This window comes from Siniperca chuatsi, unplaced genomic scaffold (genome assembly GCF_020085105.1).
Source record: "Siniperca chuatsi isolate FFG_IHB_CAS unplaced genomic scaffold, ASM2008510v1 Contig00083, whole genome shotgun sequence".
In the NCBI taxonomy this organism is placed as follows: domain Eukaryota; kingdom Metazoa; phylum Chordata; class Actinopteri; order Centrarchiformes; family Sinipercidae; genus Siniperca; species Siniperca chuatsi.
This window is the reverse complement of record NW_025322561.1, coordinates 11,451-24,168: the sequence shown is the minus strand read 5'-3', so window position 1 is coordinate 24,168 and position 12,718 is coordinate 11,451. Positions and strand designations below refer to the sequence as shown.

Genomic DNA, 12,718 nt, shown 5'->3' with positions numbered 1-12,718 from the left:
CACATCGACTCAAACACATGATCACAACGAGCTTCTGGCTCATCTGATTGGCTGACTGTTCTCTCTCTCTGTCTCTCTGTCCAATCCTGAAGCCCGTCACCATCCTCCTCTCACAGCTTCACTGAGGAAAGCAGCCACTGAGAAGGTCGGAGGTTTACAGGAAATACTGGATCTTTGCTTTGATACTAACTGTGTTTAGTACAATACTGCTGAAAGCAGCATGGACTGACTCCAGCCCTCTACTGACCTCAGAGTCTCCAGTCTGCAGTGTGGACTCTCCAGAAAATCACACAGCAGCTTCACTCCTGAATCCTGCAGGTTGTTTCCTCTCAGCTCCAGCTCTCTCAGATGGGAGGGGTTGGACTTCAGAGCTGAGGCCAGAGAAGCACAGCTGATCTCTGACAAACTGCAGTCTATCAATCTGAATAAAGAATAAATGATGTAACTTTAGAAGACAATGTTCCTGGTTGAAATCATTCAGTGTTTAATAATCTGGTTGAGTTGAACAGATTATTTATTTATTGTATTTTTGTTTTTTTATTATCATTTAGTTTTTAAAAAACATTATGTTGAATATAAGATGAAAATCAAGAGTTTTAGAGGTTCAGAGTGAATTATCCAGTGGAGTTTTTTCTTGTTATATTCAGGTTTTAAATGTGTAGCTCAACATTGCTCTGCCACAGTCAATGGACTAAACCACTGAAGAAGAAAACAGACTTCAGCATTAAGATACTCAGTGTGGATCAGTCTAATATCAGCCTTATGTCTGCAGTTTAGTGTCTCCACAACTTTCACATCATATTAATCTCAGCACAGAAGTAAAAAATGGTGTCTGACCTCAGAGTCTCCAGTCTGCAGTGTGGACTCTCCAGTACAGCAGACAGCAGCTTCACTCCTGAATCCTGCAGGTCGTTGTTACTCAGGTCCAGCTCTCTCAGATGGGAGGGGTTGGACTTCAGAGCTGAGGCCAGAGAAGCACAGCTGATCTCTGACAACCTGCAGCGCCTCAATCTGAATAAAGAATAAATGATGGAGATAAAAATCCATTAATAATCCAATCAGATGTGTTCAGGTTTGAAATGTGTAGCTCAACATCACTCTGTCCTAATCAATGAGCTTCTCCCTAAAATGAGTAGAGTGACTTTGTCATTGTGTTATTGTGGATCATCATCATGTCAGCACAACATTCATACACCTATTCATGTCACAGATCAATAACATGCTGCTGATCTCAGTCAGGTCTGGAATTACAGCAGAAAAACTATATTTATGCTTTAAACAGCTGCATTTAGAAATATGCTTTGATCTGAGTGTGTGTGTGTGTGTGTGTGTGTGTGTGTGTGTGTGTGTGTGTGTGTGTTCTGAAGGATCAATATCAATGATCAGACATTATTTATGAAAACACACTGACGTTAACAGAAATCAAAGAAATATTTCTACTTCAGCAACTAAACTTAATTACTTTAAAACAAATATTAGTTCAGAGGATCTTCTGTATACAGATGTGACCTTTAACTAAAAATTATACACATTCATTTACTTCAACAGCTAACAGGGGACATTTTCTACAGTTTCTTTAACACAAGTCTTTTGTGACTGCAGACTAAATTTAGTGCAAGAAACATGAAAACATGAACTAGGAAGGAAATTTACAACTTTATGGATGTAAGTTATGTATGAACATAAACTAGGTTCAAATGTTAATTAAACACAAGATCTATAATAGTAACAGAGTCAGTGAACTGACCTCAGAGTCTCCAGTCTGCAGAGTGGACTCTCCAGAAAATCACACAGCGGCTTCAGTCCTGAACCCTGCAGGATGTTTTCACTCAGCTCCAGCTCTTTCAGATGGGAGGGGTTGGACTTCAGAGCTGAGACCAGAGAAGCACAGCTGATCTCTGACAAACTGCAGCCCCTCAATCTGAATAAAGAATAAATGATGGAGATAAAAATCCATTAATAATCCGATCAGATGTGTTCAGGTTTGAAATGTGTAGCTCAACATCACTCTGTCCTAATCAATGAGCTTCTCCCTAAAATGAGTAGAGTGACTTTGTCATTGTGTTATTGTGGATCATCATCATGTCAGCCTTCTACAGACATCATCCAAATGTCAGCAGTGGTGATGAGAATAGTCTAGATCTGTGGTTTGAAATGAGAACATCAGAAGTGCAGGGACAGATGTTAAAGAGGTTTGTAAAGTTTTGTTTTTACTTATAGTATTATTTATTTATTTGTTTATTATTTCACACAGTCTTATTTATTTCACATTGGCCGTTTTGGAACTCCACAGAAAACATCTTAGTATTTTTCATAAAATGACACAATTGTTATGAATTAGAAATAGGAAGAAAATGAAAGTAGCAAAAGTAACAACATGTCTGAAAACCATTCCAGACTTGACTGAGATCAGCAGCATGTTATTGATCTGTGTTGACATGAATAGTTGTATGAATGTTGTGGCATCTCCATCAACACACAGCTGACTGACTGTGAGCTTCATCCTCAATCATCTTTATAACTGGATCAAAGGAGCACTGAGCAAAGTGAGAGGCGTGTTCTCTTCATCTTAAATGTAACCTAGTACCTTCCCGTACAAATATCGTGTATTATTTATGCTCCTGTTTACTGGTGGAGTCGGAACACAAGGTGACATCATTTTCTGACAGGAAGCATCGTTACATGTTGAAGTGTCGTTGGTGACGGATCAGACACGATGCTTCAAACACCTTTCTCTGTCTCTGTGCTCCTGTATGTGAGTTTTAGAGTGTGTTTGTGTCTGTATGTGAGAGAGAGGGGCTTTATGTATAAATGTAGACGTTCCTGTAAAATACTGTGTTCTGAAGGTTATGTATAAAAAGACATTCCTGAAAATATGTTGATCTTTTATTTTATTTATATATCGATGTGTCTCACATGTAACAAAATGCAAATCTTGATTTAATTTCGCAGCACACTGAAGGATAAATCCCACAGTTTCCTTAATAACACAAACCCAGATTGAGTACAGACTAAATTTGGAGCCAAACTGTTCAAACTGACAAACTTTTAAAAATATCTGTTGTGATCTGAGCTCAGACAAACCCAGAAAAAGGAGAACTGAAGGAAATTTAAAACTTCTGTCATGGATTCAAATTTGGTAGATATACACTAAACAAGGGCAAAATACATTAACTGACCTCAGAGTCTCCAGTCTACAGTGTGGACTCTCCAGTCCAGCAGACAGCAGCTTCACTCCTGAATCCTGCAGCTCGTTGGAACTCAGGTCCAGCTCTCTCAGATGGGAGGGGTTGGACTTCAGAGCTGAGGCCACGACTTCACAGTGAGTCTCTGAGAGTCCACATCCAGAAAGTCTGTGATGATGGAGAATATAAAACTTAATAAAATCGGACACTTTATTGATCACAAGGTTTGTGGTTTGAAACTTGAGCTCCTCCTGTCCACGTCAAAGTGTCCTTGAGTAACATCAGAAAGCCCAAATTGCAGCTTTAGACAAAAGTGTCTGCCAAATGACTGCAATGTAAACGTGTCATATTTTGATTAACAGTGTGCTGTGCTTTGTGTTTGTTAAATTTTATTTTAACGTGATGTTCAATGAGCTGTAAAGTCACTGTAGGTTTTAAAGCCACCCCCCTTGTTAAACTGCTCAGAAGCTGCTCTGTGCTTTGTCTCATAGCGGCGCTTCACATTCCTGCTTTTAATAATCACCACGGTCTTGGAACATATGAGGCATACTGGCTTTGAACTGCCTGTGGGAACACTACACATGCAAAGTAACTAAACCCCCAAACCTCATTTTAATGCAAAGGATTTGAATTATTTATATTGTGTTATAAACGCAAAAAGGAAACACGTTGTCCGACAGTTTGTGTTTGCAAACTGATATCATTTCTCACATTAAGGTGACCAGATGGAGAAGGTGAGAAAATGGGACAAGCTTTAAAAAACGCTCTCTATCAGTGAACATTACTAAAGCAGCTTTGGAATAAACCAGTTTACAGACCGGTCCATTCAAATCCTACCAGAGAGAGGTAGACAGAGAGAGAGCTTCCTCACTGTTTGTAAATCTCACTCATTTCTAATGTAGCAAAACACATGAAAAGACATTCATCGTTGGAACTAAACAACGTAAAGTTGCAGCTTTTATTTAATGAAGATGGAGAGGGGGATGCTCTGTTTGTTCTTCAACAGGGGAGGATGGCCTCCCCTCACATCCTCTCAAATCAAACTATAGTTATAGATACTGTCTCAACTGTGAAAACAGACAGAACAGTCCTTCATATAAAGTAGCTCAGAAACTGCAGAATTATAATAGCAATAACTGCATGAACGCTTTGATGAAAAAACTTGAACTTCAAGTGATGTTAGTTCCAGCAGATATGATATCACATGTCTGTCTGTCTGTGTGAAAAGAATAATAAACAGACATGTTATAGAAACATGGTGCAGACACTGTATCACTGTGAAAATAAAAAGGCTGATGTGATTAAATGATGACTGTCAAAATATTTTCTGCACAAACTCTGAAGTCCTCGAGTTTTCCTGCTGGATTTGTATCAAACCTCCATCACCCAAAGAAAGAAAGATAGAAGATGAACTTGACATTTGACATTTGTAGTTTAACACATGTAGAATTAATCATCAACAGGTTTATTACTAGTTTAGGAAACTTATAGTGTGGAAGTTTTATATTGTGCATGTGTGTAAAGTGTGTATCTTTTCTCTAATACTGATGGCTTCAGCTTTACTTTACAGTGTTGATAATCACATCTGGACTTACACAGCCTTTCTGCAGTTCCTCACAGCTGGAATCAGTCTCCATCGTCCCTCCTCTGATGTGTTGTACTTCTCCAGGTCCAACTCTTCCAGAACCTCCTCTGACATCTGCAGCATGTAGGCCAGAGCTGAGCAGTGGATCTCAGAGAGTTTCTTCTCTGATCTGTTCTCTGACTTCAGGAACTCTTGGATCTCCTGATGTACTGAGTGGTTGTTCATCTCCGTCAGACAGTGGAAGATGTTGATGCTTCTGTCAGGAGAGGTACTGGTCTTCTTCTCCTTCAGGTTGTTGAGGGCTCTCTGGATGATTTCTGGACTTTTCTTTGTCCGACCCAGCAGGCCTCCTAAGAGTCTCTGGTTGGACTCCAGAGAGAGGCCATGAAGGAAGCGGACAAACAGGTCCAGGTGGCCATTTTTACTTTCAAGGGATTTCTCCATGGCTCTCATCAGGAAGACATCCAGAGATGAGCCTCTGTGTTTCCAGTCTTTCCCCAGGAAGTCCTCCAGTACCTTTGTCTTCCTGTTGGTGTAACAGTGGAACATGTAGAGGGCAGCCAGAAATTCCTGAACACTCAGATGAACAAAGCAATAGACTGTTTTCTGGAAGACCACACTCTCTCTTCTGAAGATCTCTGTACAAACTCCTGAGTACACCGAGGCCTCTGAGACATCCAGATCACACTGCTCCAGGTCTTCTTGGTAGAACATGATGTTTCCTTTCTCCAGATGTTCAAACGCCAGCCTCCCCAGCTTCAGAAGAACCTTCCTGTCAGCCTCCATCAGCTCCTGTGGACTCGTCTCATGTCCCTCGACATACTTCTGCTTCTTCCTCTTTGTCTGAACCAGCAGGAAGTGTGAGTACATGTCAGTCAGGGTCTTGGGCAGCTCTCCTCTCTGGTCTGTAGTCAACATGTGCTCCAGAACTGTAGCAGTGATCCAGCAGAAGACTGGGATCAGACACATGATGTGGAGGCTCCTGGATGTCTTGATGTGGGAGATGATTCTGCTGGACAGCTCTTCATCACTGACTCTCCTCCTGAAGTACTCCTCCTTCTGGGCGTCAGTGAAGCCTCGTACTTCTGTCACCCTGCCAACACATAAGGGAGGGATCTGATTGGCTGCTGCAGGTCGGGAAGTGATCCAGACGAGCCGAGGGAAGCAGATTCCCTCGATGAGGTTTGTCAGCAGCACGTTGACTGATGACTTCTGTGTGACATCAGACACGACCTCATTGTTGTGGAAATCCAGTGAAAGTCTGCTTTCATCCAGGCCGTCAAAGATGAACAGAAGTTTCCAGACAGCGAGCTTCTCTGCTGTGACCTTCTGTAATGTTGGATGGAAAACATGGAGCAGCTCGAGAAGACTGTACCGCTCATCTCTGATCAAGTTCAGCTCCCTGAACGAAAGCAGAATCAGCAGACTGACGTCTTGGTTTTCCAAGCCCTCTGCCCAGTCCAGAGCGAACTTCTGCATCGAGAAGGTTTTTCCAACGCCAGCAACGCCGTTCGTCAGAACGACTCTGATGTGTCCCTGTTGGCCAGGTAAGGCTTTAAAGATGTCGTGGCACTTGATTGGAGTGTCATGGAGGGTCTCCATCTTGGAAGCTGCCTCAAGCTGCCTCACCTCATGTTGGGTATTAACCTCTTCACTCTGTCCCTCTGTTATGTAGAGCTCAGTGAAGATCCTGTTGAGGAGGGTTCCACTTCCTGTTTCATCACTTCCTTCAGTCACATGTTCACATCTCCTCCTCAGACTGATCTTATGTTCATCTAAAACCTCCTGCAGACCACTATCAGCTGAAAGAGAAGAAAAAACATGCTGAGACTGAACAGAGAGTGAGAATACAGATAAATAAAAATGTTTTTGAATCTATGATAGACAAAACAAAGACAATTTGACAATCTGGTGATTATTTTGATTACCAATATAAAAACGATGTTTGATTGACAGCAGAGGTGACAGGCTGAGCCTAAGCAGCTCGTCTGCAGCTCTTCATCTGAACAGCTCTCTGTGGCTGTTCCTTCCTCCCTGTGATATTTAAAACTGATCCACCGATCAAATAATACTGAATATGTTCATGTCTTGTTGTTTAGACGAAGCGCTGAGAATCTCTGACAAATACACTCCCTTTCCTGTGGCTGTTTCACAATAAAAGCCTCCCGCTGGTTTGCGAGTTTACATCAGCAGTAAGTTAACAAAGCTCTGATGTAACTAAAGTGACCAGTAAACAGTAAAATAAGGAAGAAGCTACAAAAGAGAGCTGAACACAGAGAGACTTTTAAATAACAGAGCTTTCTCTCTGGTCACCAGCACAGACACATGTTGATCCAATCAGTTTAGCTACAGACGTGGCTTCGGTTTGAGGGAGGAGACCATCTCAGGTTGGCCCCTGTAAATGAGCCCTAACTACACCCCAGTCTGTCCACTACGCTCTGCTACTGCCGGCTTGTTTGCTAGTCCCTAACTACGAGGGGGGCCCAGCTACCGCTCAACAAAATCACAACTGTTTGCTGTCCTGTATTCACAATGGTGGGCCGAGCTCCCCATCGACATCAGGACAGCAGAAACTGTACACATCTTCAGACTGAAAACTCCCCTGTTCAACTCACCTTGGCCCATAAAAAAAAACTAAAATTCTTTCTCTCTCCCTCTTATTATTTCTGAATGCAGAACGTGAAGCAGTTTAGCATATTTGATGATGATGATGTACCTGTATGATTCTTGCAATTTTTGGGTTGTATCCACATGGTTGTTATTGTAAGTTGCTTTGGATAAAAACATCAGCTAAATAAATGTACTGTAATGAAGCAGGTTACAATTTTAAGCTGTTAAATGTGCTGAGACTGATAAGCTAATTAGGTATCTACTGTAGCCTGCAAACTGAAGTTAGCAGTGCACTTTTCCTCAGTGGATGTTTGTTTGGTTGATCTACAGGACGAGAAGTGTGTTTCTAAGTTGGAGAAGAAGGAGACATTAGCAGGAAAGCTAATGTGAGCTGTTGTTCAAAGTCTGTGGCTCTTGTTGTGTCTCAGGCTGCTGTTGGGCTGTCTGTCTGTGATAGAACAGTGATGTTTACACAGAGTTGAATAGTTCTCTATGCAGACGGAGAACAAACAGCATTCTGATTGGTTAATGCAAAGACACGGGGCGCTATCGTCAGAATCAGAATCAGCTTTACTGCCAAGAAGGTTTACACATACAAAGAATTTGCTTTGGTATTTTGGTGCAAAAACAATAAACATAGTAGAAATATAAAGAAAGATAAAGCAAGTACTGCAGGTCAAGAATCATGGGGGGGATTACAGCCAATCACCTTCTCGGCAGAGCGAATGATACGCTGCAGTCTGCCCTTGTCCTTGGCAGTGGCAGCAGCGTACCAGATGGTGATGGAGGAGGTGAGGATGGACTTGATGGGTGCAGTGTAGAAGTGCACCATCATTGTCTTTGACAGGTTGAATTTCTTCAGCTGCCGCAGGAAGTACATCCTCTACTGGGCTTTCTTGGTGAGGGAGCTGATGTTCAACTCTCACTTGATGTTCTGGGTGATGATGGTGCTCAGGAAGTGGAAGGACTCCACAGTGTCGACAGGGGAGTCACACAGGGTGATGGGGGCGGGTGGGGCTGGTTTCTTCCTGTAATCCACAACCATCTCCACTGTCTTCAGTGCGTTGAGCTCCAGGTTGTTCTGACTGCACCAGGTCACCAGATGGTAAATCTCCCACCTGTAAGTCAGGAGCTTGACGGACTGGTGACTGGAGGTGCAGCTGTTGGTGTAAACGGAGAAGAGCAGAGGGGAAAAAACACAGCCTTGGGGGGAACCGGTGCTGATGGTCCAGGAGTCAGAAACATGTTTCCCCAGCCTCACGTTCAGCCTCCGGTCGGACAGGAAGTCTGTGATCCACATGCACACAAACAGGATCCTGGCATAGGTAACTGAGGAGTCCAGGTGCTGGAGGATGAAGTGGAGGGCCATGTTTACTGCATTGTCTACAGACCTGTTGGCTCTGTAGGCAAACTGCAGAGGGTCCAGGAGTGGGTCTGTGATGGATTTGAGGTGGGACAACACAAGGCGCTCAAAAGACTTCATTACCACAGATGTCAGGGTGACGGGTCTGTTGTCATTAAGTCCTGTGGTTCTTGTTTTTTTGGGGATGATGGTGGAGGATTTGAAGCAGGCTAGCTCATGGCATGTCTCCAGTGAGGTGTCTATGAACACCGGAGACTGCTGATCAGCGCTGTGCTTCAGAGTATATGGAGAGACAGAGTCTGGCTCGGCTGCTTTGCAGGGGTTCTGCCTCTTAAACAGTCTGTTGATGTCCCTCTCCAGGATGAAGAAAGTCATTGTTGCAGTAGGGGAGGGGGGAGCCTCTGGGGTGGGAAGTTTTGGAGAGGCCCAGGCCCCTGTTGAGGTGGGGGAGATGGAGCTGGTGGATTGGGTCACAGAGGATGGTGTCAGGACTGTCCCATAGTCTCTCTCAAATCGACAGTAGAAGTCATTCAGTTGGTTGGTCGTTAATGGAGTTAAGAGGCTTAGGTTTGTTGGTGATCTGTCTGAGCCCCTCCAGACAGAAGCAGAGTCGTTGGCTGAGAACTGGTGATGTAGTCTCTCTGAGTACAGTCGTTTAGCTTCTCTCACCGCCTTGCTAAACATGTACTTTGACTCCCTAAACCTGTCCCTGTCTCTACTCCTGAACGGCTCTTCCTTTTCCATCCTTAGCTCTGAGTTTAGCTGTGAACCAGGTTTTGTCGTTGTTGACACTCACCCTGGTGCGTGATGGTGCACAGCATTCGCTCCGCAGTCCTCACAGAAGCTGATGTAGGATGTCACAGCCTCTGTGAACTCATCCAGACTGTTGGTAGCAGTCCTGAAAACATCCCAGTCAGTGCAGTCCAAGCACGCCCAAAAGTCCTCCATAGCTTCACTGGTCCACTGCTTTGATGTTCTCACAACAGGTTTACAGAGCTTTAATTTCTGCGTGTATGCAGGAATCAGGTGGACCATGACGTGGTCAGAGTGTCCCAGTGCAGCATGGGGGATGGCGTGATAGGCACTGTTGATTGTTGTGTAACAGTGATCCAGAATGTTCTCCTCTCTGGTCGGGCATTTAATAAACTGTCTGTATTTGGGGAGTTGGCTGAGATTTCCTTTGTTAAAGTCACTGAGGACAATACCTAAGGAGTCCGGTTTGCGTCCTTCACGTTGGCCTGCGGTGGAATGTAAACACTGACCAGAATGAATAAACAAACTTACGGGGGGAGTAGAAGGGTTTACAGTTTATGAATAAATATTCCAGATCAGAAGAACAGTACTGCTGAATCACTGTCACGTTGTTAAAACAGCCACTGTTGATGTAAAAACAGATACCTCCACCTTTTGTTTTGCTGGAAAGTTCTGTGTCGCGATCCGCTCTGAAGAGTTGGAAGCCTGCAGGTTGCAGCACAGAGTCCGGTATCAATCCACGCAGCCACGTCTCCATGAAGCATAAAACGGAAGATGAATAAAAGTCTGTTTTTTCTCACCAGTAGCTGAAGTTCATCCAGTTTATTGCACAGTGAGCGCATCTTGGAGAGAAATATTCCCGGTAACGATGTGCGAAGTCTGGTGAAGGAGCCCCTGGTATCACAGCAGAAAACTGAATTTCCAACAAAACAAGATAAAGCAACGTGCACCAAAACACAGAGGCTGCCATCTGCTGCGCCATCGTGCATAAACCATCAAACCAAAATATAATAAATATAAATGTATTTCTTTTGGGTTCAGATTTTCTCTCGAAGGCGAACACAGGACGAGTGATACAGAGCAGATATGTTTGCTGGAGCTGGACTTTAAATGTAATGATGTTTATAAAGATCTTGAATGGCTGCGCTGTATGACACAACAAACGTATTAAAACAACAAGTAGTGTTTTCAGCAGACAGGTGTGCAGTCTTACTTTGTACAGTGCTGGTCTGATGGGCTGTCTGCAGTCCAGGTCTTGTTCTGGATCTGTCTCCACACTGGGGACAGGAGGAGTCTCCTGATGAAGCAGACTGGTCCCAGTATGAGGTGATGCACCGTCTGCAGAACCAGTGTCCACAGCTGGTAGAGACCGGATCCTTCAGGACGTCCTGACACAAAGCACAGCAGGACGGCTGCTCCTCCACAGAAGCAGGACTCCTCTTCCTCTCTCTGTGAAGACATTTCTTTAGAACTAAAATGATTTGGACGACACTGTGTCGAAGCTCAGACGCTCACAGAGAACAGTAAAAGTGTCGTTACTTTTCTGTTTATGTTCAGCTTTCAGTCTGTAATGACAATGATTGTTCCTTTTATCTCAACTCTCCTGCTTTCAGAAACACTAATTAACTGCTTTTCCTATCTGACTGTCTTATTGAACATTTAGTGATCTGCCTGTAGTTTGTTATTAATACAAACTCAACACTTCCTGCAGCTACTTCACAGTAAAAGCCTTCCATTAAAGACAGCTGATTATGTCCTTCACTGTTTTACAGTCACTTTGGGCAGCTTAGCTTGAGTTAGTTAGGTTTAAACTGAGGTTAGAAGTGGTCTGAATAACTGTGGAAGACCAGCAGTGTAAGACACGTAGCATGTAACAGTGGTGTCACAGGTTCAAGTCTAGATGGCTGCCTTGTTTGTATGTCATTATGTTACAGAAATACTATCAGTAGATTGTGGCTATAAACCCAGACTAAGATCCATCTTAGTTTGAAACAGTATCTGCACTAATAGTTCTGCATCAGGAATATAAATCTTTTAGCATTTAGTCTTCATCCTCAATGCTTCATCTTCCATCAGCTCAGTTTACAGTAAAAACAGTCTCTTACTTTGTGTCTGAGGGTCCAGGTTCATTACTGAAGTCTGGAGGAAAACCTTTGGACCAGTCACTCTTCAGAGACAGACAGCTGGATCCTGGAGACTCTGCTCTGTCCTCCTCTTCCTCCACACAAACACTCATCTTCTGGCCTTCAGTCAGTCTGAGAGGTGAAACAGAAACACTGACTGTGAGCTCAGAACACGAGAATCAAGAGGAACAAGTCTGACAAGTCTGACCAGTCTGTTCATGAGTCACACAAGACAGAGCACACAAACACAAACACACACATATACAGTATAATAACACACAGTTTAATAAATCAGCTCCACCTGGTCAGTTTTTGTAAAATCGGCGCTTGAACTCCACCTTGATTTCTCGGGTTACTGTAGCTTTAATATTTATTATTCAGCCAATCACGACTTTGTGTCCACAGATGAGTCAAACTGGTCATTCTCACATTTCTTTCCTCTACAGTCCACAGGGAGGAAACCGACTCACAGACTTTGACGGTAAAATAATAAAAATGTTGGATTAACACTCACCCTGCCTCAGCCTTCAGTTTCCTCCTTCTGCTCTGTCGACTCAAAATGGAGTCTGACCTGACCTGACTGAACACTTTCAGCTTCAGGTTCCCTCCCTGTTCTTATGTACCTGGATCACCTGGTCAGTGTTGCTCCGCCCCTCTCAGCACCAGAAATCAGGTGAGTTTATCTGTGTGTGTGTGTGTGGGCAAGTATTACTAATGTTGTGGGGACAGAAATTTGTTTACACAGTCACATTGTGGGGACAAAATGTACGTCCCTATAATGAAATCATCAAACTTTAGGGTGAAGACTTGGTTTAAGGTTAGGGTAAGTCTCCAGGTAATGAATGTAAGTGAATGTAATGTCCCCGAAAGTGACGGAAACACAACTGTGTGTGTGAGTGAGTGTGAGTGTGTGTGTGTGTGTGTGTGTGTGTGGTGCTCACACAGATCAGCTGTTTAACATGATGTGTCTCTCTTGGCTTCAACAGGTTGAATTAAAATGAGTTTTGGTCAAAATGTTGGAACTTAAATGATGTTTAAATGATGTAAAGAATCTGTTTTGTTTAAGTTCCAACTAAAGTGCTTTAAACTGAATGAAACC

At 43.3% G+C, this 12,718-nt stretch overlaps 1 protein-coding gene across 1 annotated transcript; it reads right to left on the bottom strand.

Moving 5' to 3' along the window:
* Window positions 1–253: 253 nt before the first annotated feature.
* Window positions 254–12,718, bottom strand: LOC122872674 (NLR family CARD domain-containing protein 3-like; the record flags this gene model as incomplete). Its single annotated transcript, XM_044188742.1, is given in 8 exon segments — window positions 254–375; window positions 873–1,011; window positions 1,748–1,921; window positions 3,180–3,353; window positions 4,781–6,572; window positions 10,710–10,945; window positions 11,602–11,751; window positions 12,134–12,718. Coding segments are annotated over 7 exon segments (2,768 nt in total), but the record flags the coding sequence as incomplete, so codon positions are not given.